General features: G+C 42.7%; 1 protein-coding gene across 1 annotated transcript in view; it reads right to left on the bottom strand.

Moving 5' to 3' along the window:
• LOC109315906 (potassium voltage-gated channel subfamily KQT member 1-like) overlaps positions 1-27,900 on the bottom strand; it is a 148,624-nt gene that overhangs the window by 91,679 nt on the left and 29,045 nt on the right. Inside the window, exons 6-9 of the mRNA XM_019543868.1 lie at positions 18,768-18,878; positions 17,518-17,613; positions 16,599-16,727; positions 14,385-14,544 (exon numbers count right to left, since the gene is read on the bottom strand). Coding sequence (XP_019399413.1) covers positions 14,385-14,544; positions 16,599-16,727; positions 17,518-17,613; positions 18,768-18,878 — 496 coding nt within the window. The remainder of the gene's footprint in view (positions 1-14,384; positions 14,545-16,598; positions 16,728-17,517; positions 17,614-18,767; positions 18,879-27,900) is intronic.

The following is a 27,900-nucleotide window of genomic DNA, read 5'->3' as shown; positions in this document are numbered from 1 at the left end:
CCACAATGATTTGGAACTATTTTGTTGTTTTCCAGTCTCTTAAAAGTTTCTCTTACTGCTTTTTTTTTTTTCTGGAAAGCAGCAAAAAGATGGGACAACCACAATGTGCTGGCTTTTCACAAAAATCACAAGGAAATCTGGCTCCAATATAAAATTTCTCCCTCACCTCTATTTAGAAGAAGGAATAATAATATAAATGTAAAGAAGTGAAAGAAATTTCTGCTCATGAAACACTGAGTCTACTGAAGTCACCTGGCCTTCAATAAGACTGGGATCTCACCCCATGTTTTTACATAGTAGCAGTCATGGATTACAGGTTTTGGACTAGTTTGTATTTATTTATTTATTTCACCACACAGAGTTACACCAGTTTTGATCCCTTCTCATTTTGACATGAACAGAAATTCTGGCTACTTGTTTTTTTGCCACTTGACATTTAGACTGTTTCATAATATTTGCATTTTACTAAATGCAATGTGTACTGAATGCAAATGTACCAAATGCTTAGTATGCTGGACTAAAATTGACTGTTGTTCTTTTGAAGCACATAGAAGAGCTGTGTTTCAGAGACACCTTACCCACCCCTTGTTTTGATGCTTTGAGTTTGAGTAACAGCAGGAGCATACCACAAGAACTCAAGCTTCTTTGAGCAGCAACATGATTTCAGTGCTAACGAATTTCCTAAATTTATGAGCCTTCCAGTTCGTGGGATGCAGCTTATTAAAAATAAGTAAATAGCCCAAGCTTTTCATGACCATGAAATTTTATGCTGAGTGGGGTAAAAAGGTAGTAAAGTGTTGATGAAGATTCTAAGGCCATTTGTGTAGTATTTAACTCAATGAGTGGCATGTTCAAAGCCTATTTAAAGCAAACCAAACATTTACATATGCATGGTTCTTAGAACTGTTTTGTTTTCAGATATAAGTTTTCCTTACTGTATTCTCAGATAAACCCCATTCATACATTAGCTGCTTATTCTTTGACACATGCAATCTCATTATTATCCCCTCTAATACCTGTTCTTCCTGGCCTGAAATGAGGGTGGTATTACAAGATTGGGTGGCAGAGCATTACTGAACAGGAACATAAGTGTTTTGTTGAAGCAGAATATTACACAGGAGGTATAACATGAGATCAAGCTTCACTTTTTTTTTTTTCCTTCAATTGCTCAAGGGCTAGGGAAAGACATTCAAAAAGCCTGAGCCTGAACCGATTCAATCTTTTCAGGTTAGTTTAACCTGCAGAACTTGAACCAAATTTGAAGGTGGATAGATATTCACTTATTAAATAAATAAATAAATAAATAAATAATCAAGAAATGCAGGCACATGCCTTCAGTGGCTCAGACTAGAAACTGGAAGCACTAAAGCGAGTCCTCTCTTCCTTTCCACAATGCTGAGCTGAGGTGAGCGGGTGAGGTGGAAAGGCCCCAGCAGGATGAGGTCTGGTACAGAGTTCTATAAACCAGTTTGACCTAAATCAGTTAGAGTCTGATACTACACTCAAGTAGGAGTATCTTATACCAGTTTCAACCATTTTGAAACTGGTTTATGTGCACTGAACTTCTGTTCTATTACAGGTTTAAACCAGTTTCTGATCACTTAAACCAGGTTGTGTGTAACTTCTGTCAAGGACATCTGCCTGCACTTTGAGACAGGATCAGGGTCACCAGAAGCCACAAATTACACATCACCTCTTGAAATGTGGCTGCCCCAGTTCGGCAACCTGCTTTGAGGTTTAGCTACACTTTCTGATGGGCTTTTTCCTCCTCCAGACATCAGAATGGTCTCCTGCTTACAACAGGTTTCTCCATGGAGCCGTTTTTTCAAAGAGCAAATGGATTCCAAAAATGAGGGCTGCTTGTAACGTTAAAAAAAAAAAATCAAATTGTACAATGATCATTCTGAAAGTTGGAAATTTCCATGGTAAGCACATGGTAATGGTACTCCTGCTTTGTATATGATGTGCATCTGAACAAAATTTGCAATAAAGCAATTATATCTCCTTGTGTTAAGCAGCCCTTAATTTCCCAAACTATTAAAGGAACAAAGGACAGTCTGGTATTATCCTCCTATTCAGGTCATGACAGCTGCTTCTCCCTGCCAAATGGACACTTTTCAGAAGTGCAGCATATGAAGTAATTAGCCTCCATCATATGCAGTTCAAACTCCTTTCCTTTCACTGAGAGTGAACTAATGTGAGAATTGGATTATTATTCTTGTTGTTGTTATTATTGTTGTATATCTTTTGTGCTATGCATCCTTATTGACACAGACTGATGAAGAAAGCCTAGCTTTGGGAATCAAAAACAGTAAGTTTCTGGCTTTATTCTTAAAATGTCGCTGGAATAAAACTACAGCCCTAGGCCACAGAGAGACATGCATTTGAAGTGCTCCGAATCCTGGACAAGTCTGATGGTATGCAGACACATGATCCCCCAACACGACCCCTGGACAACTTCAAAATGGCCACTGGTACGCAGCAGCACCGCTTTCCAGGGCTGAATATCTGGAATCTCTGCATGCCTCTTCTAACCCCATTGCGGGGGGAGAGGTAGAGTGTGGAACACTGTGAAATGCCATAGGACCACTGGTGCATGCAGACATTTCAGAAAGCACTTTAAAAATCATTTTTTAAACACTTATACCATTTTCAAAAAGTGTTTCTTTGGCTGTGCACATCTGCAACTTAGCTGTCTAGAGAGCTTAAATATCACATCTGCCCAGAACCCTAGAATGACACTTCATTAAAGCATTGACTGTTGCACAGACAAGGCTCCTCCAAGTAGCAGATTACTCCTCACACCCTGGAACTGAGCTGTTAACCACAGTCTCCGTCCTACAACTGCAGACTACTTTTAAAGATATTGAGAGCCCAAGTCACTGAGTATTCAAAGGTAAAATCCAAGATTTTGCCGTTTGACTCAATATTCTTTGGAAAATTTGTGTGATGAGAAGACAAATTTGATGTGTCCACCGTACTGTAAGCACCACACTTTATATCTTACTTCTAAATCAGTAACATTCCCCCAAATCAAGCAAATGCTAATAAAAGGCCAATTTTTCCTACCAATAGTTTTCCAACCACTCGATTGTTTGCAAAACTTTGAGAAGCTGTAAGCATATCCTGCTAAATGATTTCTCATTTCAGAAGACAAATATTAATTTCCTAAAAATCTTGCTGTTCTAAAAAGAACAGAAGTCCATTTATCTTCCTTTTGAAATTTTAATATCTGCCAATGATCTACCATCATGGATATCAACAAGTTACTATAGATACTTCATGTCAAGTATTATGCCTTACACAAGCAATAGTAATAACAATAATAACAATCATCATCATCATCTTGACCTTATTATTCAAGCAAAAAAACTTTTCAAAACATCCTGGAGAGACCCTTAATTGTTTTCAGAACAGTATAGGAATTTCACACACAGAGGGCCAAATCCTGTTCTGGGAAGTTTAACAGTTCCTGCTGAAGTGGATGGAAACTTTATACAAGTACTAGAGGAAAGAATTTAACCCACCTACTTTTGGTACATTAAACTGAAAGGGGTGGAGGGAGGGAAATCTTGTTTGTTTGGTTTTTAATCCTTTTCTTGCTCAGCTGGAGGCTGGAGTTTGTCACTCCATTGTAACCATTTTAATGAAGACACAATCCATTCTAACAAAGAGGGCTTGTGCTATCTATCTGTTTGAAGTAGTCTATCATCAGTTTGGTAGAATATCTAGTAAAAGGCAAGCTGTAAAATTAGGCTATGCATTTTGTTGTTGTTGTCCTTTACCAGCAAGGGGAGGGGAAAGGGGGGGGGAAGAGAGAAAAGAAGTGGAAAAGAAAAAAGGGAGAGAGAAAAAGAGAAAGGAGACAAAGAAAGAGAAAGGAGGGAGGGGTGAGGGCTAGATCACATGCATGCATAGGTTGTTTATAAACCTGATCTTTGCCTTGAACAGACTGCTGCAGCAGGGGCAGGAGACCAATGAGGACTGGGTGCAAGAATTGTAGGGTTGGAAAGGAACTCAAGAAATCATCTAGTCCAACTACCAAAATCTCCTTATGAAGTCTCTCAGATTAGTCACTTGATGGCCACACCAACTTGTGCATAAATAATAAAACAGACAAGTGACTTTGCTACATGCAAGAGATTCTGGTTCAAGGGCCAAGAAAACATGATGCAAGGCTGATGGTGCTAGCACCATTTGTGCCCTTGGAAATGAAGCACAAAAGTTCAGCTTTGTTTTCATAGATTTCATAGACATTAGGGCTGGAAGGGACCTCAGAAGATCATCAAGTCCAGCTGAAACACAGCATTCTCAAAGTAGGTTTCATTTTATCCTTGTCCGTTGGTCAAAAAAAAGGTTTTGCCTATTAAAAATGAGTCACATTTTATTAGACAACATGCTGACTCATGAAGATAAAGTTACCTACCTCACCAATGATTCCCCAAGTGCAGAATTTCAACAACTATCTGAGATATTTATTAATGTGGCAATAAAATTAAAATATTCAGTTGTGGGACTGGCATTCCTTCTGTTTTATTTTTTTAATTAACGTGTGTTGTGCATGGCTATGCATTTATGGTTTTGTTGTTTCACACCAAGGAGGATGTTGCTATAAATAGAACCAATGTTATTCTAAAATGTACACTTAAGGAAAAAATGTCTATAGTGCATTATTTACTGTTGGTATGCATCTTGTCAACTTGCTGATAAAGGCTGAATAAGAAGCATAATGCAAGTGTAGAAATGAATTGACTCTTCATTACTGAAGATGTAAAATCAAGTCTTAAATCACTAATAAAGCACAATGGAATACGTTCAATAAAATTAAAATAGGCTTGATATTAAAATCTGTTCTGGATATTTAATCGACTTCACTGAAATCTTTCTTGAGGTGGAAGACTTGGATTCGAATTCCTGCCTTCAGGGACTACAGTAATTTGGGACTGAATCTCTTCCTGAACCAGGCAGAACAGGCACTTGAGGAAATGTAGAAACAAACATTTTTGAAGTCTTAAAAGCTGCCAAGAAAGAGTTATCCTATTTTAGTCTGCTTTTGTCTCGGGTAAAGGTGTGCTTGACAATCACAGCTTATCCTTTTCCCCCCAGTTCCTCTAACTCCCTATTGCCTTCCCTGACCTTTACACACACACAGATACACACAAACCCCAACAATTAAACCACAGACTTCAATTTACTGACAGCTCCAAGGCAACCAGGCTGAAATGGCCAGGATGTTGCATGTGTACGAGTAAAATGCACACAGGTGCATGAGTAAAATTAAGCAAACGCCATGTTACACACAGTCATAGAGTAAAACTACTGGGTCCATTAAACTCAGGCTCCTTCAGTCTTAAAGCTTCTAGGAACAAGATTTCTGAGCACTTTCTCTCAGTAACTTCAGGCATATATTACTATTTGCCCTATTCCAAGCTACTGAGAGTAATTCAGACTCTCAATAACAGTAGTGTTTGCTTTGTTCAGTTAATTTTAGCCACATGCCTTTTCTCACCTTTCACTCAACTTGTCAGCAGTAGAATTTTCATAAATCCACTTAATTTAAAATATTTGCTTCTATGCATGTACTGTAGATTGTAATCCATCCACTCCACAGGGGAAAAGCAGCCCTCACCCCACTACAAACTCAACCAGTCTCTAAGAACAAACCATCCACTGCTGGGTAACTAAACACTAAAATGTCAGCATCCGATGTACCATTATAGACAGAATAAATCAACATTGACAATATTATGTATTTGTGTAAGAGGGCTTCCAAATGTGTTTTTGGGTCCCCCAAAATTAAGATTTTTCCCAACTGTTGAAAAGTTTCTTTTGTGTAGCTTTGACTTAAATATAAGGAAAAGCATGTCAGTATGCAAGAAAACCCAAAAAGCAAATAAAATAGCATAATGGTGGATAGAGAGCCCTTGTTTTTATCCCAGCAGAGATTTATCACTCTGAGGTTCTTGTGACTTTGACAAATTTTATAGTAATGAGTTGTGTATATGACCTATAATAACCAACAACGAATAATGTATTCCATCTGCTGGTGAAGTCCCAAGAGGCACTTCCCTTCAAGGTCCAAAAAAGGTTCTAGTTTCCCCCCCTCCCCCTCTTAATCAAAAGGGGGAAAAAATATGAAATGGCTATTCAGTTCATACCTTTCTGGAAAGCTTGTATTAGACTAGATAGTTAGCATTTGAAGAAGAAACTCAACAAATGCATAGAAAAAGACACCAGTTACATTTCTTCTTCTTCTTGCAGCGCTCTTTAGTGTCTATTACTTTTTCTTGATGTCTTGAGCACCTGTCACCTTAATACGTCTTACCTAAGTCTTCTAGACAAGCTAGCAAAACCACTTACAGCTTTACAATTCTGATAATAAACTTATTTGTGACAGAGTACATAGGCCACACAAATGGTGGGCAGAAATAAAATCAAAACCTGATTTCAGGGATGCAAAGCAATTTAAAAGTTTCTGTTTCAACAATCTGAGATGAAGAAAAAATGGAGCTGTGCTAAAAAGTAAAACAGCAAATAGCAATGTTAAGAGCATACATCATTACAAAAAGAGACCTTGAATGAGGATAGTAGAAATACAGGGCAGGAAAATCCTTCATTACAGAGTACTGCATCTTAAGGGTCTAAGTCTCATTCTACAGAATTTTTCTTGGTAAATTCAAGCTGCACCTACACAGATGGGAAAGCAGTGGGATGCTTTTGTTTTTAAACTTTGGACAATACAGCAAAAATTCCTCATCAATATGATCTATATATTTGGATTGGGTTTGCTACCTCCAAAGCAGACCCACGTTTGTAAGGGACAAAAAACCCATATTTTCAAAAAAAGGTCCAAAAATTTTTGTCTATCAAGATAATGGGGACATAAAAGAATCTTTGGCTATCAACAGGAGCCTCTACCCCTGCTGGTCAGTGTAAACAGAACCATTATTATACGGTCTATTCACAGGATATAATAATGATGTGAAATTATCAACGTTTATTTATGGCAAAGTTGGGCACTGGCAACACTTATATAAGCAACCTATACCAGGGATGCTCAATCTGAGGCCTGTAGGTACATTTGGCCTCCAGCACTGTCTCATCTGGCCTGCAGGGCTCCCCATGGTCCAAAATTTTGGCAGTGGGAGACCAGTACTCCCCTAATGCCAAATGTCTATCCCAAACTAGATTGGATGCAGAGGGCCCAATCCCAGTGCACAGGGACAGGCAGGGGTGGCACTGGGCCCCAGAGTCTAATTCCAGTGCATGGAGCCTGATCCTGGTACTTGGGGCCAGGAGGGGTGGCATAGGCTGCCAGGGCCTTATCCTGTTAAGTGGGGCCAGAAACAGGGCCCTATCCCAGTAGACAGGGACAGATGGGGTTCCAGGGCTGTATCCCAGCAGGCAGGGCTAGGTAGAGGTTGCAGGGGGCCAGAAACTTGAGCATCACTGGTCTATATTCATGAAGTTATATGAACACTAAATTAACTCAACAGCCATTGCCCAAGTTTTGGTACAGACTAGTTTCAGTACCATGTCTCCCATGGGCTTCTTTGTGACTGCATCGCATTGCTCACTCATATTGCTGACTCATGTTGAGTCTGATCTACCAAAACTCCCAGGTCCTTCTCAGGACACTGTGCTCTGCAGAGCAGAAAAACAAAATATAAGCCATTTCTCAGATCTGAAGTATCGTCCTGCTAGCAACATTTAAACACCTGTTAAAGAAAAAAGTAGGAGTAAATGAGGACACAAGGGAGATACTATAGTGAAACATAAACAATGACAAAGCAAGCCAGTCAAAACAGAATTAGCCACTGAACTGAGGGAGATGTATCCAGGATTTTGAGCCTTTCTGCATCCCTCACTAAGTCACATATTAAGACATTCTTTAACATAGATAATAAAATACTTTAATAACTGCTAATTCACCATTAGGCATATTTTTATACAGTATACTATTTTGTTCAAAATGGCTCAAGCCAGTCAATACTTATTTGTAAAAACAACAATTTTCTACCCTTCCTTTTTCACATATGCAGAGTAAGAAAAATAACAGTTCATTTTTTATTCCCCCTTTTCTTTACATTCCTGGCAGATGTTGAAAAAGCCCCTGGCAGAAGTGTTTTCTCTATCACACTTTACTTAAAAGCCCTATAAGTTTCATAGATTTCATAGACATTAGGGCTGGAAGGGACCTCGGGAGATCATCGAGTTAGAGCACTAGAGAATGAAACAGATGTTTGCTGTTCAGTTGGGAGGTGGGGGGGCTTGGAGCCTGCCCATATTGGCCCCATATTGGCCCCTGGGGGCACTCTTGCATGCCCCTCTCCAGACCTGTCCCCCCACAAGCTGGAGACCATCAGCAGCAGCTGGGGAGACAAAGACCCCAGACTTGTTCTCCATGGCACCCCTGGCCAGGCAACAGCTCACTGCTACCAGCCTAGGGCTGCTATGGGGAGGGAGACCCGAGACCCCTCTCCCTGCAGCCCTCCCCCCACCCCCAGGGCTGCGCTGTGGTGTGGCCCAGCAGGTGCCTGTGAAGAGAGATACCCCATAGCCCTTCCATGGCAACAGCCTTCCCCCACCTTCCCACCCCAAGCAACAGCATTCTGCAGGGCCAGGGTGACTGTGGGGACAGAAACCCTCCTTCTCCCCCTCAGTCTCCCAAGCAAGGCTGCATGCTGGGCTGGACTTGGAGGCAGTCACTGACTAGGGTCAGTGACAGCTGAGGAAGCAGGGCCAGCCCAGGCTTGGACAGAGCAAACAAGCTCTGCCCAAGGCTAGAGCACAGCCCTGCAATATGCCATATGGCATGGCAGTGATGGCATCTGGCACAGACATTTCATAAAGCACTCTAACAGAAAGCACTCACCCATCCAGGGTTAACTTTTCAGAGTGCAATCCACCATTTTTAAAGTACTCTAAAAGCCAGGAACATCTGTTCAGTTATGGCTTGTAAGCAGGCAAGAAGCACTCTAATGTGCGTAACATCTGTACCTAGCCCCTGTTCCTAAATGATAGGTACTATGAAGTCCATCACTTCATACTTTTATCTCATTCCTCGCTTTGCTGCACACTGCTACCTGCTGTCTTACACTACTTTCCATCTGAACTAGAGTAGCTCACAAGCAGAATTTAAGCCAAAAGCTTGCCACTGCAAGGATAGATCAGTAGACATGATACAGCAGAAGTCTACTTAAGTAAGTTTGACTAGTCTTTGTAACAAACTTAGGACTAAAGAGCACGTACTTATAAAGGCTGAAATGGAAGTAAATAGCATCCCTGCCAACTGCAACTTTTTCCCACCTTCTTAAACTTCTCAATACTCTTCCATTTTCATTTCAGTTCAGAAGGCAAAGGAAAAAAAAAAGTTTCCTCCTCCCCTTTAAAGGCATTTAGCCAAGAGAACTCTGATGAGAGAGATCAGGTTAAAACCTCTAAGGCACAAGAATATTAAGTAGATTAAGCAATCCAGTTGGCTGAACACACTTTTGGAAGTTTTAGCAGAAGGAATAAAATCAGAACAGCAAATGATATGCAACTCACTCCTGACTCTGGCAAATAAAAGGAGATAAAATATAATTAAAATATTATGCATTGTTGCCTCTAAGAGTTTTAGAGAACTTTAGTTGTTCTCCCTAGCAGAAGGAAGGAACAATGCTTAATTTGCTTTTACTATCCATTGGCACAACAATCTGCTAGTCTTTCAATAGATTACCTGCTAGACACAGAACTTTGCTTGAACATACTGTGAATGTTTAAAGAATATTGTTTAAATGAACAGAACGTGCACTGGCAGAGAAATGCACAAGCTTCACAAACTTTTCTTTTTTCCAGTATCTGTGCTGCTTGTGAATATAAAGTGTTAAAGTATTAGTACTACTAATTGCACATTCTTTTCTTTTGTCTGGCACTGTGACTGATAGTTCAGTACCAGGATCTCTCTAAAGGTATGCCAAAATCTACAATTCAGTGGTACAGAGTAAAGTTACAGAGCTATAGTTAACAAGTGAAGATGGTATTAAAACACAATATTCCACAAGTGGAAGTATTAGACAAATAATACAAAGGACAGAGAAAAAAAAAAACAACTCCCAGCCTTGCAAAAATGTAGGGGAGCAAAGAACAATCAAATTAATAAGATATTATGTATTATGTTATAAACACTCCACCTCAACTAAACAAGAGATGGGTGAAAAAAAAATTAAACACACAGTAGTGAAAAATCTAATCAAAAAAAGTAAGAACAATTCAAAGTAATATGAAAAAAAAAAATCAAGAATACATTAATTAAATCTTTATAAAAATCAACACAGTATATTTTTAGTTAGCATAAATTCAGCTGCATCATGAATATAGATAGCAGCCAATTTTAATTTCCTTAATAAAACATAGTTTTGAGAAGTTAAAGATTTTGATGGTATTCATTTACAGCAACTACTGATCAGATGCTTCTCTGTCTAGATAGTGTATATAGAATAAACAGTCTATCAAGATGTCCCAGGAGACAACAGAATGCCACTATGACTAGGGACAGACAATACACATAAACCAGTAAAAGTGATGAGAAACTGGCTTAAACTTGTAACAGAACAGATGTTCAGTGCACATAAACTAGTTTGAAAATGGCTGAACCTGGTTTGAGATAAACCTGGTTGAATTAGCCTTAACTAATTTGGGTCAAACTGGTTTATGCAATTTCTGTCCCAACTTCCTTGCTGGTTTAAGATTATCCAGATTCCCCAAGCATCCTGACATGCTCTCTTGGCTGGGCAGGGCTCTCCGCTCCACAGCAGGGTTGGCCCCACCTCTGCTCCCTGGCTGCAACTGCAGAGACTGGCAGGCTTCTCCCCACTTAACCCCTCGCCACTCTCTGCTAAAGCAGGAATTCCCTCCTACCTACCCTCTGCCTTGCTGAGAGGTGTCTGTGTATTGCCAGACATACTGGCTCTGGTCTGTGTGGTGACAAAGGCAGAATCAACAGGTAGCTGATAATGTCCCTGTGTTGTTTTCTTAACAGGTGATAAACATTGAGTTAGGGATGATAAAAACTCTTATCAATTCCCTGCTGAGCTAATCAGACCATCCTGCTGGGGCCTGGCTATGCCTCCTTTCTTCCCACCCCCGCCTTCAGTACTATGGAAGGGAAGGAAGTGCTGGTCTAGTGCCCCTCAGCTTCTAGCCTGAGCCACTGCAAGCATGTGCCTGCATTTCTGGAATGAAAAGGGAATGTCTATCCACCTCCAAATTGGGTCAAGCTTTGCAAGTTAGACTAACCGACAAAGATTGAATCAATTCAGGCTCAGACTTTTTGAATGTCTGTCCCTAGCCTATATGTCTACAGTTCCCTGGCTGAAATTTTGTTTCTAGCTAGAGTCAAGGACTTTCTGGGGCGATATCTTTTATTGTAAAAACTGCATGGTTGAGATAAAAATCAGACAAGCTTTTGAATCCAAAGTATTCCTCACTGGGTCACCAACCATGCAGTTGTTCTAATAAAAAGGTATAACCCCACAAAAAATCATTGCCTCTCACATAATTCCTAGACCAGCACAGCTAAAACAAAGAACATCCAAATTGTTAGCTCGTAGATTATGCAACATAGTAAACCACGTGACCTCTTGAGGTATTGTTACAGGTTAATTTAACTGCGTGTTAAGGGCCCTTAAAACAGGAGTGTTCATACAGGAAACCCTCAGTATTCACGGGTTCAGCATTCTCAGTTTCAAATATTCACAAATGTCAAACCTGCATTTTAAATGCACTTTAAACACTTCCCAGAGCTCCTTGGGAGCTGTGCGCTTGCTGCCACCATTCTCCCGCTGCCGCCACCGAAGCCATGCCCCACCCCCACCAGCTGCCTGGGACACTGCGTTCATGAACACAATGCCCTATTTACGGATTTCACCATTCACGGGGATCCTGAGAACGTATCCCCTGTGAAGGGCGAGGATTGCCTATACATGCTAAGAGTCCTCTGAGCAGCAGCCATAATCCTCTTCCAACAGGGATTACCTCTAACTGGTTTTAGGCAGCTTCTGTTGCAGTCATGTGCAACTACTCCACAGGCACAAAGCCAGTGGAGTGGTCCCTCCAGTATCCCAGGAGGCATTGTTTCTAGCTGTTCTATCTTCCCCCATAGTGACAGAGGAGGCAGCCAAAGGAACTTTTAAAAGGTAAGAATCTCCTCTGTTCTCCCATTCCAGGCTCAACCCAGCTCCTAGGGCTCCCCCCCCATACATCTCTCCCAGCTCCCCACACCATTCCCCCTGCAGCTCTTGGGGAAGCAGGCAGGGAATAGAAACCCACCTGCCACCACCACTGGCTGCTGTGTGGGTGTCTTGGCCAAGGCGGAAGGTGGGTGCCCATTCCCTGCTTGCTCCACTGGGACAGCGCTAGGAGTTGCAGGTGATCCAGGGGACACAAGGGCAGGGGTGAGTCACAAGGGCCAGTGGAAACAAAGAAGGAACCCTGAGAGACAGGGAGGAAGCCCCAGGAGCTGGGAGACAGTGGTGGGTCCAGTCTAGACCTCCTTGGAGTGGGGTTGGGAAGGAAGGGGCAGTGGGCTGAATCCAGGCAGCAGGGTGCAGTGGGGACCCAGACTGCAGGAAGGTAGGGGCTGGCAGGCCTGATGGGACAAGCTGGGCCACCTGTGCTCCCCTGAGAGCAGGTGAGCTGAGTAGGCCCATAGCCAGCTTGGCTCCTAGCCATGCCCCTACTCACCAGGTCAATAAGTGAACATTACAGGGGGTATTAACCGTCACCATGTGACTGCTCAAAGTATGTGCCAATTTTAACACCAATTAAATTAGCACATGCTACCTGTAATGTGTAACAAGGTCTTTAGCAGAGACCTGTAGTTAGCTATGCTAGTCTGAAGCATGAACAACACATGCCCCCAGAGGCTGGCAGGGCACAGCAACTGCCTGCAGGCAGTGGCGGTGAGGGCAGGCAGCAGTGCGGGAGATGCGGGAGAGGGGTGACGGGTGGTGAGCTCCACCAGCTGTTGGCAGCCACCCACAGATGCTGCTGGCAGTATTGGTGGTGCTTCTCTCAGGGGGTGCACATGCACCTGTGTATACCCCCTAAGCGCTGCCAATGGTCTGAAGTCATGCAGAAGGCACCATCTTGAGGACCGATTCAGATAGGTGGCAAAGCATCCAATGAAGTAAACTGTTGCCTATGAAAGCTTATACCTCTTTGAAACTATCAGTCTCCATGATGCCAACTTGTCCTGCCTTTTACCTTCACACTTAATTTTTTAAATCAAAACCATTCAAGGAAACTATCACATTCTACTGTGTTCATGCAGCAAGAGTACCATGCACACTCTGTGGAAACAAATACATTTTAAAAGGGAACTATAAAAACCACAAATCACAGCAAAAGACTGCCAAAAAAAATTATCACGTACAAGTCCCCCGGTGGCACCTCAGAAAAGATGATGCTCACATTTACTGGAAACTTCCAAGAGCACCAGTCAAATATCTCCTCCAAACAAACACAGTATTTAACCGAATCGCATCTTTGGGCTTCTTATTTTTTCCTGGCGAGGATTTGCAGGCCTTCTGAAGAACTTCACACATTTTGGAACCACATCTACCACGGAAGCCCATTTCCTCCAGTAATGTTCAAGATTGTACTTATTGTCCCTCCACTCCCTTGCCCCCAGTCAAACAAACAAAAAGTAGTTTGCAGATAGAAAAAACAATTTTCTAAAAATATGTTCACCAACTATAACAATATTATGTTACATTCACATTTCCATGCTGACTTTCATCATAAGAATACATCAAGGCATTTTATAAACACAAGAATAGTATCATTTTAAGAGTGAAACCAAGTAATTGTTTAGAAGTTGTACAGGAACTCACAGTATTTTACAGAAGGCAGTAAGAAAGTTGACCCTCCAAAATGAGCATAAAATATGTACATGGTTCCCCTTACAGTCATAGCTGCATGTCCTATAAACATATAAATAATAAAGAATCTCTCACTTGCTTCCTTCTTAGGGCTCAAGTTGTTAAGTTAGCGGTATGTGCTTTGACAACATACTGAGGGAAAAAATAGGTTAAGAGGCTGAGTTTTCCATTTGGATTTGAATATGAAGTAATATTAGTGCAAGAAATTTAAACGGACAACTAGCTAAACTGGAAGGAACAAAAAAAAAATCCTTTGTATTTTAGATGCCCACAACATATGTCTATTTGTCTGTAACCTTAATTTAATATGTCCACTTGGAATCTGTCATTTGAGGATCTTTTCTTTTAGATACTTTGGTTTATTAAAGTTAAAATTCTTTATGCAGAGACCCTTTGTCAGATCAGTTACTGTAACTGTGCATCTTCAAAAAATATTTACTAAAACACAAAGAAAATTACCTCCAGGTTCATCCACGTAAAAAGCCACATCTTTTTTGTCTTCTCTTTCAATGTGATCATACATAATCTGTGGAACAGAGAAGGCTGTCTCTCCAGAATTTATTATCAGTGTAGAACCATTATCACGTCCAGGTTTTCCTTTTCTTTTGTATCTTTTACTCTGTAGGAATGATGATGGGATAATAAGATAACAACTAAATACAGAAAAAAGGTGTCATTTGAGATTGACAGATCAGTGAATTGCTTCAAATTTGATACAAAAATCTTCATTCAAGGTAAATTATAAAGATGAAATTTAGAATCAGAGTAAAAGTACTTGTCTCATTTTCTAAAGTGACTAAATAGAGATACCTGAGAGAGCTGTTAACAAGCTGACTCAGGCACTGAAAGCAGTCTAGGCACAGCAGCAACCATCTTACCCAGGGCCAGACAGGCATGGGCAAATCAGGCGGTGACCCAGGCCTCGGACAGAAAGGGGGCCCAAAAACGGTAATCCTTAAATTATTAATCATCATTATCTCTATCCAAGTGGGGTGTGATACTAAAAGTTCACCTGGGGCCGCCAGCAGTCTAGGTACAGTGCTGATCTTACCTGACTTAAGTGGCGTTCCATGCTTCTAGACTTCTTTTAATACCTAGGCTAGCTTGTTTACAGCTAGTTCTCCAGATACTGTAGAGAGGCTCACTATGTCCCTATTTTAGACACTCACTTTGAAAATATCTCAATGTACATCCTGCTTGGAGGAGCTCTGGTATCTACGTAGCATCCTGGAGCAAGTGAGGCAGGATCTCTCTCTCAGGTCACATACAGTACTAGTCTCCGATTCGATAATTTAGCAGCTAGCAAAAATGGTATCATCAGGGAAAGTAAGCAGAACCACAAAAAAACAACAGGCTGAAGTACTGCTGTATAACAGCACAGAACAAAAACAGCTGGTCTAGCTAACAACAGAAGTCATTTTAAGATGAACCACATTAAACCCTACTTTCAGGTGCTATTGGATAAAACAAGCACTTTAGGACCAGAACATGATAGGTACTTCTGTTAAGTAAAGCAAGGAAATTAGAAATGCATGAAAGTTATTTTTTAAATATCTCTAGGTAAGTGTCTAAGAACTGAGAAACCAGACAGACAGTCAAAAGTCAAATTGCCCTGATGAGAAACGCAGGCAAATTATCAATACACAAGAGCTGACCTCAAAATAAAGGGTCAAGCAAATCTTATGTGGCACTCAGACCTCTTCTGACACTCTTTATAAAAGGACAGATTCCTGCATTAGTGAACAGTCAACAAAATTGTCAAGTATGCAATTAATGTTACAGAGCAGAGAATTAATATCTAATACTTTATTGGGGGAAAAACAGCTAAAAATAAAAAGACACAGTGTAGTCTAAATGGGAGGGCACCCTACTGGTAGAAAGGACCTGAACTGTTTCTCAGCTCCTTCACTGACCTGTTGTACAATGCACAACAAGGCCCTTCACCACTTTCTGCCTGTTTCCCTTCTTTTTTCCTTCTGTGGTTATTTTATCTATTTAAGACCAAGTATTTCAAGGGCCTTGACAGCCTCTTGCCTTTGCATTTGCAGGGCCCATCATGTAGAGGTCCCATTGTGCCATGGTATCAATAACAACTTTAAAAAGGCTACAAAAAATATAAGAGGGTTGTGCTTAGATTTGATTATCCACTACTGTTTCACCTTATTTAGTTAAAAGCAGAGAAATTTGCCAATGGCACTTTTTCAAATAATTACCATAAAACTAAACACTTGAAACAGATGGGATAAAATTATATATCAGAAATCAAATGCAGAGCCCAAGCACTGATTTAAACTGCTTTTCACCTTCTATACTCGTTACAATAGTACAACATGAATGCAGAGTAAGTATACAGTATTAGCAGATGACACCTTACAGCAATTTACCCTCACTTCAGATGGTACAAGTGACTAAATAAGGAACACGGTATTGGAGAATAAGGACCAGTGCATCCACTCAAGAGGAGGGAGACATCCCTCCACTGGGGCTGTTTTAAGTTGATTCTGTTGATCCTAGTGTGATACAGAAAAAGTGGACTAAATGGCTCATTATAGGTGTATGCAAATGTCAGTCCAAATGTCTACGAATTCACTTCAGCAGCTATATGCCTATTGAAGTATCCCAACCAACTTAAAAATCAAGAATAAAAGAGGAACACAGTAAATTCCTTTTAACCTGTTTTCTCAGATTAGGGCTAGATGGCGCTGGAGGTTTTCTTGTACTTTGAGCAGGTGACATAACATAGATCTTCCATGTTGCTGTAGAACTATATGATTTCTCCGCTGCGTAGCACCGCCATAGAGTCTAAAGTAAAAACCAAAGAATGCGCTACGTGAACAAACAGGCCTTGTTTTCTAAAGAAAAGCTACATGCAAACATATTTTTAAAATCTTTAACCCAGTTAAATAGCTGTGAAGGGTTCTGAACAGAATAACAACATGTTAAATAGAATGCAGTCTCTCCCATAAGAGCTCAGAGCTGTCATATTCATTTTAGTGCATGTACTTTAAGGCCTGCTGTTTTTAGTATTAGCAGTGGAGGCTGGAGCTTAATCCATAGCCTATGGCAATAGAAATTTCCACCATAAAACAGAAATAGCCTTTAGCACCTAGTAAGTACTCTTGCTTTACTCATTTTTCCTTGCATTGTGCCACATTTTAATATCTTTGAGCAAGTTGACATTTTTCTCATACATTACAAAATGTAATATTGAGGCTCCCCTCTTACTCCCCTCCCAAACTGTGGTGCTTATATGTACATGTGACAAACTCCTTTCATCCCATGATCTAGAATATACATGGTATTAAAGGGAATATAGAAAGGAATCATTAAAAAAAATGCCTTTACTTATGACAAGGCTGGTTCCTTGTATTTAATGCAAGAAGCATGTCATATAAGGTACCAGTATCATGAATGCACTCATTAAGTATCCAGAGGAGGTAAGAACATAAATTGAAGCAAAAGGATTTGATGATTAAAAGGAAGACAGCAACAATATTGGATTAAAATCAGGACATCGCAACACTTGGTGCTTTGTTTTGACCACCAGATTGTATTTTCCTGTGCCCTTCCCCACCCCACTTCAAATACTCACCTGAATCAGAGAAGCTGCAGCTGGAATTTGTCTGTTGAAATGCTTCTGACGTTGTTTCTGTTGTACTTTCAAGGCAAAACCAGAACCTAGAATCCCCTTGGGGAGGGGAAAAGAAAACACATACACACAAGTACTGGTTAGTCTCGGGTAATCTCTTATGTACTTTGGACAAATATATAAAACACAAAATAAAAATATTTTCCTGTAGATGAAGGTCATTTTTAGAATAATCAAAATTAAGTAAATTTTTCTCACTTATGAAGGGAGTCTTTTTATCCAATCCCATCATGCAAGATATTAGAAGTTTTCTGGGAATCTTATGAATTCACTGAAGCCTTTATAGCAATCAGCAAATGGTTTGTCCCCAAAAGACTTAAGGGTCATGTCTGCAGCTAACATTTGTGGGGAACACATTGCCATGCTTTACAACATTCCAAAGACAATTGCTTGTAATGGTGGAAGAAGCAAATGTAGAGCTCACACAACTGAATTCTACCTGTCCCTTGAACTTACTTCCTCTACTTGCAAAGGAACGGCTTAGTTGACCTGTCAGACAAAGTGTGGGAGAACTAAAGGAAATATTATGCTAACACATATGCATATCTAGTACATTTCTTTTAATGTAGATATAAATTAAGGAAATAAATTATGGAGCTGTAGGTGTATCCAATTCTGACTGCAGTTAGTTTGAAGTATTAGCTTCAAGTATTATGGGTAAATACCTATTGAGTGTCATTTGAAACAAACCTGCATTGAAACTTGGTCAAAATAATCAGGTCTCACCTCATTTGAACAACACCCCACTGGATCTGGCCCACTGGCCATATATTTCACACTCCATGTCAATTCACCATTACCATTCGTTGGTTAAAATATAGACCTACCCAGAGTAGAAGAGACTTGGGTTTTACGTCCACCTATGGTAATAGCATGGGGGGACGCCAATTAGTAACACTCTGATAATAGTATTTTGGGGAAGTCCCTACCCTCCTTTCTTTCTCAGTTTCCCCCTTTGTAAGATGTGGACAATGCTAACGTCTTTTGGAATGTGCCTTGAGATCTATGGATGAAGATGTTATCTTAGAGCTAGGAATTATCTATTTAGTTCCCGTTGAGGCCTATTAAAAAGTTAAAAGATTCAATAAACTACATAGTATGTTCTGGAACATTTTTCTACCAAAGGCATCACTTAAGATGTAGCATATTATTTACACACAGACTTAGAAGACTGGTGTCAAGCTCCCACTCACCGCTGGCAAAGCAAAAAAAGATATAGCAAATACTGAGAAGCAAGAGGCTATTGTCTTCCCAATCCATGTCTGTGGTACTTTATCTCCATATCCAATTGTTGTGACTGTTACCTGCATCACAGAGATAAAGGATTTATTGCAGAGGTTATCTTGTGTAAATGAAAGGAAAACAACACAACACAACACAAAGTGATCCTTTTAGTCATTAGGAACAAGAGAGCCAAGATTTGCAAGCCAGCCTAAAACTTCCCCTGTCTCCTTTGCTAGATCTTGAAGGCACATGTATGATAGTCCCATAGCTATCTAAACCTCCATTTCTGGAACAATGTGCATGTTTGCATCTCAGCTTGTACCATTCTTTTTCAAAAAGTAACTCCTTCACAACTGAGAAGAAGCGTTTTTGAAAAGATGGATAGAATACAGCTGGTGCAGACATATCTGCCTGTGTCTGCAGGCAACCTGAAACAAGAGCTATGAAAAGGGGCAGGAGGCATATAATACAACCCCAACTGTGCCAAGAGGCCACGTTACCCTTGCCCCAGAAAACATCAATAGCAGGAAGAGAAAAATGCAGCAGTTTCAGTTGTCCAACTTTCCCAAAACAAAGGCACCACTAGGCAGTATTTAGTGTTTAAGTATAATTGTTCTTTGTGCTCTCGCTTCTAGCAGTGAAGCCCCTTCTTACTGCCACTCCAAGTGGTGTTTCATGTCCTGTACTGCCTCAGGCATTACATTGCCATGTATCACCATTGCAAAGGTTTCTTTTCAAAGTGGAAAGTTCCACTCATTGAATGAAGAGTGCTTTTCATTCTCTCCTCAATGCAAGCCATTTCAGAGCTATATTTAGAAGGAAACATATTTGATTTTGAACCCATGTCTTTGCCCCTCTGCTTTACACCCTGTTGAACCAAAGTTCTGGCTCAAACAGGCCAAAATACATACTGGTAATAAGAGGCTATAAGAATACTGCTATTTAGGGGTACAACTGCCATCTTGGTATTCTGCAAAAATTATGCTGACAGGCTTTTCAAGGAAAGCTAAAAGTGATAAAGAGATGGAAAGAACATGCTTCCTCCTGGGAGCCTCCAAGGGCAGCATCGTAATGAACTGAAAAAGAAAATGTGTTAGACAGAGGACTTTAAATATTTGAGATCCTTAAGTTCTGAAAAATTGTATTTGCATTAAGACAAATGGTTCCTCATTCCAAGTATAATGAACATTACCTAGACTCCAGTTTTAGCATCTAAATTCCCTGCAACTGCTATTGTTGTAAATTATATGTTCCTCCCAGTATAGGCAATTTCTTCCCACGTGTCTATGTAGCCTCAAGCATAATGGGGCCTAAATAATGACTGGGGTCAGTAGGTGATACCCCAATACAAACTATTGAATAACCATGATAACAACCAGCAGTAAAAATTAAATGTCAAAATGCTTGCAGATTAGGCTCAGGGGACGGGAGGAAATGAACACAATGTTTCTTTAATGGCAGTGTAACTTCTCAGTGTACCCAGATGACCCCTCAGTCTTCTCCCTTTCCTTTTCCTCTCTTTTTCCTATGAAAGGTTTCTTGTTCCTCCGAGTTCTCCAGCACTCAGGACTTAAAAACAAACTGCAGTAATGTTAAACTACCCTCACATTACTGTGGGAGATGGCACGAAAGCCATAACCACAGAAGTGAGAGAAAAGATGATTTTCCATCCCCACAGCAGGCTTTTGGCTGACAGATTCTTGCAGGTGCCTGGACATGTCTCAGGAAGTTTTCCCCTGCCACTTTAAGAGAGTTCTTTCTGGGTAATCTAATTAATACATTTAAGTAGGTGGAAAGGATTACACATAATGTAATTCTCCAGTTTTCATTATCCTGCTCAGAATTTTTTGAATACATTTCCAGCAGTTACTAGTGATCTCCACAGAGTATGTTTAATAACTAGCTATTTGGAGGGGGGGGGGAGACATAAAAAATGACGCTGGTTTCTTGAACCAGATTTACTGTGTCATATCAAAGCTGGCATCTTCTGCACATGTTCTGATCTTGCAAACACACACAACTTCAAGAATGTGACTGGTTTAATTGAAGGCAGCAGAGCTATTCACATTTAAAGCAAAGCATGTTACTAAGTATTCTCAAGCTCAGAGTCACAGAGCCTCAATGAATCAAATAGTTTTAAAAAGGAAGGAGGGGGAACAAGGAGGTCACATTGCTTTGGCTTAGCATGAGAATTTGAAGTTGAAAGTTTAGTAAAGTAACTCAAAAATTAGTGTTACAGAATGAGTTACCCAGTGGAGATGCAATCAGTTGTTTGTCCCGAGTCTGGCAAGATGTCATAGATGACCACATCAAAGAAGAGTCAATAGGTAGAAGGACAGAACTGAGGTATCAACAGAATGGAGATTCAACTGTGTCCCACAAATAAAAGTCATCAGGAAAGGCTTTAAAATAGTTGCCGATGCCAAGAATTCTGTTTGACTGATAATCCTTCAGGAAATGTTTCTTCATAAGTTTTACCTTGATAATGTTGCTGAGAACAGGTCACATAAAATACAGCAAACCTTTGCTATAACTCTGCAGTTAAATTTGCAGAACCTTTTAAATCTAGGCAAAACAACCAAGCATTTAAGGCAAGAGAGGGCAGACGTAGTTAAGTACTGCATTTTAAATTCCTTTTTATTTTCCTTTTTCTTGTGTTTAAATCCTCTCAAGACATTTATATCAAATTCAGCAAGCTTGCAGTTTTACTGTAGGCAGACTGTCACCTATAATAAGTCCTGTGGTTTTATTGGATATAACAGTTCCAAATACCACAACCAAGAATTTTATTTTATTGGGGGGGGAGGGGGGAGGAGGATAAAAGGGAGGTGAAAGAGCTGATTAGTTTCAAGAAGTAAAAATTACATCAAATTTAATTCTGTAATAATAACGTTACATCTGTGTTTTCACATTGCAGAAGATTAGAAAAGGGAAAGAGGATGATTCACTTTGTCCTTTGTCACTGTTCCCAGCTGTGAACTGCACCTGCACCCTGACTCACTACTGCTGTGGAGTCCTAGATGTCTGGAAAGCTTAAAAACAATTTGAGCAGTGTTCCTCCTTCATGTGCCTCACACAGATAGAAAGATAAAAATCAGCTTTGTCTCTCTCTAGTACAAAACTTGAACGAAATTTTAAAAACAAACAAAAAAAAATCCCTGAGTTTGTTGTGCAATATAAAGGCACTTTAAAAAATAAACTGATTTCCATATTTACCTATCTTAAACCATCAACATGCAATTTAAGCTACATTTTAACTTTTTATGTTGTAGTTGAAAATAGCTCTCAATTTTTTCTAACAATTTTTAGTCTAAAATATTTGCAAAAAAAGCTTGCACAGAGAAACCTTGATTAGCTTGTCCCAACTCTGCAAGAGTTTTTAGGGCTGCAAGATCCAAGCCTTAAATTCCAAAATATTTCTTTAGAACCAAAAAAGTGACTTAATGCTTCAAAGAGTGTCCCTGCCAGGAGGGCAAGAAGAGAGGGATCCCCTTTTTGTATTTACTTCAAATGGAAAGGCTTAATATACCACAGGGAGGAACTGATGCCTGAACAGACAGTATGAAATAGGAGATGCAGGATTATTTTAATATTTTAACATTTGTACATTATTCTGGGACATCCATACGGACAAAAAAATTAAATCTCTTTCCTTCCATTGGTATCATTATAATTCACCTGGTGCCACAAAAATCTGTTTGAATTATGAAGACACTGGAGGAGTTACCTGGGGGGTTTCACTAAAGTGGTGCAAGCTCTATACAATCTCTTGTGCTGTCAATTATGCCCATACTTAAATCGCCACTATAACACAGCTTTAATTTAATTTCTTCTACTACAGTGGGAAAACAGTCTAGTGGCCAATAGGGCTGCGCAAAACAGTACCATTCCATTTTGACTTCCATTTTGCTGTTTCAAAGGAATAATGTTGTTTTGCTGTTTCAGAGCACTGTTCCATTTCGTTTCATCAAAGCTGTTTTGCTGTTTCAACACTGCTTCGACGTTTCGCCCATAGGTTATAATGGAGAAATCATGAAAATGCCCATAACTGTTGTCATTTCTTTCCCAATTTGAATGAAAACAGCAAGAATGAACAGTAGCCCCTGCTGAGGCCATGAAACCTGCCACGTTTCAAGGAGATAGGTGCAGGGGTTTCTGGGAAACTGTACCTCAAGCTGCTGACAAGCAAAACTTATGACAAGGTATGCTGTCACTGGTACTGGGGCCTCTACATGACATGGTAGTGTGCCCCAATGAGGTCTCCTCCTCCCCTACAACCTCAGCTTGGTCCATCACTTTAAATAACAACAGGTAAGCAGCACAGTAGCACTAGCATCTCAGGCAGTCAAACTGTCACAGAGCCTTTCTTTTCTTTCCAGCAGAAGCTTCTTCTCCAGCAGGTGCCAGAGAACTCTCCCTGCCAGCCCCAGCCCTGAAGCTTAGGCATGTCCAGGGCCCTGCCTCCTTCCAGTCAGCTGACCAGGAACAGGTGCTAGGGGTGTAGATTGTAGCCATGTTGGTCTAAGGCAGGGAGGGGCAATTATTTTGGGCAGAGGGCTGCTTATCCAGTTTTGGCAAGTTGTCAAGGGCTGCATGGGTAGCTCTGCCCCTTGACAGGTGCCACCCCCATCACCATCTTGAGACCAATGTCTCAGGGCCAGCATTGGTGGGGCCCAGAGCAGGACACAGGCTGGCAGGGGTCTGTGGAGCCGGGCTGGGCTGCACCAACAGGGAGAGGGGGGAGCTGGCCCTGCTCCACAGAGCCCCTGCCAGCTGGGACCCTGTACCCACCCTGCTCTGGGCCCCGCTGGCAATGGCCCCCAGGACACTGGTATAGGCCCTATGCACCTCCTCACTCCCAGTGCCCCCCAGCCCTGCAGTACAGGTGGGAGGAAGTGTGCAGCCCTGGCCTCTGCTCACCAGCAGAGAACAAGCTGGTGCTGAGCAGGTGGAAAAGTGGCCCCTCCCCCACCCCATGGCCAGCGCGCCTTGCTGCAACCACTCACAGCCCACACAGGAATGTCCTGAGCAGTCACAGGCAGCCCCATACAGACTGCGAGCACCTGCAGCATGGGGCGCTGGCCGCTGGGTGGGCAAGGGGCCGCTTTTCCACATGCTCAGCACCAGCTTGTAACACACCCCCACAGCCAGCCTGTCGGGGCTGTGCACGGCAGCAGCAGCTATGGCCCCCCTCCCCCCCGCTTGCTGTGCCGGGCACTGTTTGCCACTGCCAACTCTGGGCTGCCCAGGGCACGAGTTCCAGGTGGGCAGCAGCAGCAAACACTACCCAGCATGATAAGTGTGTGTGTGTGTGGGGGGGGGGGGGCACCACTGCAGTGCAGCCCCGATGGGTGAACCCAGAGCTGACACAGGGGCCAGGCTGGCAGCGGGGGGCGGTGGGGATGGGGAGAGGTTATAGGCTGGTACTGAGCATGGGGAAAAGCAACCCCTTTCCTGCTCTGTAGCCAATGCCCCATGCTGCAGCTGCTCGCAGCCCACATGGGGCTGCCTGTGCCTGCTCAAGACAGCCCTGCACAGGCTGCAAGCAGCTGCAGCAGGGAGCACCGACTACAGGGTGGGCAAAGGGCTGCTTTTCCTCATGCTCAGCACCAGCTTGTTCCCTGTTCACTACAGAGGTCACCTGGCTAAGGAGGGCATCGCCAGTGTTGAGGCTCTCAGTGGCCTTGAGGACCACCAAGATCTGGGAGATGGTATCTCATATGACTCTGTTAAGGGGGCCACTGATCCCAGTCTCCCTGAGGAAGGCCATCTTATGTATGGCCTTCTATTGCTCCACCAGCCTCTTCCAGATCAGGTATGTTGGAGTTCCACTGAGTCTCCACATCCTGCATGATCTTGTGCTGTGGGATGTTCAGCTCTGCCTGTTTATCCCACAGCATCTTGCCCTCCTTCATGTTCCAGTGGAAGTAGCTTGCACCCAGAATTAGGGATAACAAAAAGTCCTTTTTCAAATACATATGGAGTAAGAAGGTGGCACTGGGTAACGTGGGGCCCCTACAGGATAGGCTTGGCAATCTGGCGATGCAGCAAATGAAAAAGCTGACCTTTTTAACTAATTCTTTGCCTCCATATTCCTGAACAGGGACCATGACATTTCTCCTGCTAGGATTACAGACAGACCCAGGGGAGGTACTGCCATGGCTAGGGTCAGAGACAACCTAGTTAGGGAACTTTTGGAGGGGCTGGACATGTTTAAATCATCAAGTCCAGATGCTCTTTACCTGAGGGTGCTGAGGGAATTGGTGGGGGTCATAGCAGGGCCCCTGGCACAGCTTTATGAGCACTCGTGGGGCTCTGGCCAGGTACCAGATGATTGGAAAAGGGCCGATGTGGTCCCCATTTACAAGAGAGGAAGAAACAAGGACGCCAGAAATTATAGGCCAATCAGTCTTACCTTGGTTCTTGGGAAGACCTTTCAGAAAATTATCAAGGAACTTCTGCAGGGGCCCAGCACAGGAGGTAATGCTCAGGGGCAACCACCATGGCTTCACTGAGGGCAGATCCTGCCTGACTAATCTGGTTTCCTTTCATGACCAGGTCACCAAGTCCTTGGATGCAGGCATTGATGTGGATGTTGTCTACCTGGACTTCAAGAAGGCCTTTGACACTGTTTCTCACCCCATTCTTATTAAAAAACCTAGGCAACTGTGACATTGATGCCTACACAGTCAGATGGGTGCCAAATTGGCTAGACGATCAGACCCTGGAGGGATGTAGGCAGTGGAGTACCCCAGGGCATGGTCCTGGGGTCTGTACTGTTCAACATCTTTATCAGTGATCTGGATGTGTGTGTGGAAAGCACGCTGTCCAAATTCACTGATGTGGGGCAAGGTGGGCACGCTGGAGGGGAGGGGCAGAATCCAGCTAGATCTAGACAGGTTACAGAGGTGGGCAGATGGGAATAGGATGGAATCCAATGCAGACAAGTACAGGGTACTACATCTAGGGAGAAGGAATCAGCAATATGCCTATAGCCTGAGGAACATCCTTCTTGTGAACACAGTGGCAGAAAGAGATCTTGGAGTCATTGTTGACTCCAGGATGAACATGAGACACCAAGCCGAGGAAGCAGTCAGTAGGGCTAACCACACCTTGTTGTGCATCTACAGATGCATCACAAGCAGGTCCAAGGAGATGTTTCCCCTCTATGTGGCATTGGGCAGGCCACAGTTGGAGTACTGCATCCAGATCTGGGTGCCGCACTTCAAAAGGGATGTGGCTAGCACAGAGAGTCCAGAGGAGGGCCACTCGCATGGTCAAGGGGCAGTGGGGCAGGCCCTACGAGGAGAGGCTAAAGGGTCTGAACCTATTCAGTCTCCACAACAGAAGGAGGAGAGAGGATCTGGTGGCCATTTACAAACTCACCAGGGGGACTAGTGGAAATTGGGTGAGGCTCTGTTCCCTCAGGCACCACTAGGGGTTACTATGAATAACAGCCACAAATTGTTAGAGAGAAGGTTCAGGCTGGACATTAGGAGGCATTACTTTACAGTTAGGGCTGCCAGGCTCTGGAATGGACTCTCAAGGAAGGTGGTGCTCTCTCCTACCTTGGGGGTGTTCAAGAGGAGGCTGGATAGATATTTGGCTGGGGTGTTATGACCCCAGCACTCGTTCCTGTCCAAGACAGGGGGTCAGACCCAATGATCTGTTTAGGTCCCTGCCAACCCCAAGCACTATGAAACCTTCCTGCATTTGGAAATAAGTTTGCTGGTGGTGCTGGCACTATCACCAGCAGCCCTATCCCCCTCCAAGGCATCCCTGATAATGAAGTGGAACTTGTGTGCCACAAAGCAGATGACAAAGTTGGCATCACACACCACCTTGACCATATTGGCCCCATTGTCAGTGACTATGAACCTGTGGGTAAGCTTTCCCTGCCCAATTAGCCACCCCTGCACCAAGCAATTCATGGCCCCCATGGTCTCGGTTGCACTGTGGGTCTCATCCATCACCTCGGCTTGAAGAAGAGCCCACCAATGGCTTGACTGGTTGCACCAGTGCCCTGTGAGGGAGAGGTCAGCATGATCTCCACCCTGGCTGCTCTAGATGTACAAGGTGAAATGCAAGACCACCTGTGGACCTCTCTTGTGCAGCTCCTCCCTCAAGCACTCCCTGCATGCCTCATAAAGGGATGGCACCACCATCCTGCTGAAGGTGGTATATGTGGGCACTTGGTATGATGGAGCCACAAGCGCCATGATCCACCTGAACCCTGGCTGCTTAACTAAGGAAAAGGACTGGCCATTCACAGTAAGCATCTCCCCAACTCTCTGGGTGACCTCACTCACCTTGGGAACATGCCCCCATGTGCCCACCTTTCCCCCACTGGTCCAGGGTGGTCTGCCTCTGCTTCAGGGGGACAGGGGCTTTGAAATAAGAGGGGGACTTCTTTTTGGACATGTTCCCACTGGTGCCAGGCTGAGGAGGAGCAAGGGCAAGGGCGTGGTGCCTGCAGAGATGCATCAGCATCCCCATGGTGCTCATATGTTTCGCTCCCTTGCCCCAGCTGGTTTTGGCTTGGCAGTGCAGGCAGGCAGCATATGTGGGATCATTTGCCAGCTCAGAATGATCCCAGACCACATTACCCCTCACTTCTGGGGTGTGGGTGCATGTGCGGATGCTGCCTTTTCCCCCTCCTCAGCAGGCAGAGGCAAAGCAACAAGAGGAGCAGACTCAGCTCCTTGCCTTCAGTTGCCTCCATAACCTCTACCTCAACTCCCCTGAAGCGCCTTCTGGGGAAGGAGACCTGGCTCTACGGGAAACTTGAGGGTTGTGAAGCACAAACTCAGCTGATTCCCCCTCCTTACCTAGAATTTTCCTTGCTATTGCACCAGCTCCAGCTCTTCCTCTAACACTGGAAGACTCAGCATAGGAAGTGAAATGGGGGTGGAAGAGACTGTCATGCTGGTGCTGCTTGTTGTCACCATGGTGGTGGTGGGGAGGGTATGGGGTTATGGATGATATTACTGGAAGGGATGCAAACTCAGGCAGTGGCCCTCCTCCCCTCTTCTTGCTGCCTTTACAGCCAGAAGCCCCATGACTGCTAGTTGTAGGAAAGAAGCTGAGTCTCAGTTTGTTTGG

This window comes from Crocodylus porosus, unplaced genomic scaffold (assembly GCF_001723895.1).
Source record: "Crocodylus porosus isolate Cpor-Errol unplaced genomic scaffold, CroPor_comp1, whole genome shotgun sequence".
In the NCBI taxonomy this organism is placed as follows: domain Eukaryota; kingdom Metazoa; phylum Chordata; order Crocodylia; family Crocodylidae; genus Crocodylus; species Crocodylus porosus.
The sequence above is the reverse complement of the archived record's forward strand: the minus strand, read 5'-3'. Positions and strand labels throughout refer to the sequence as shown.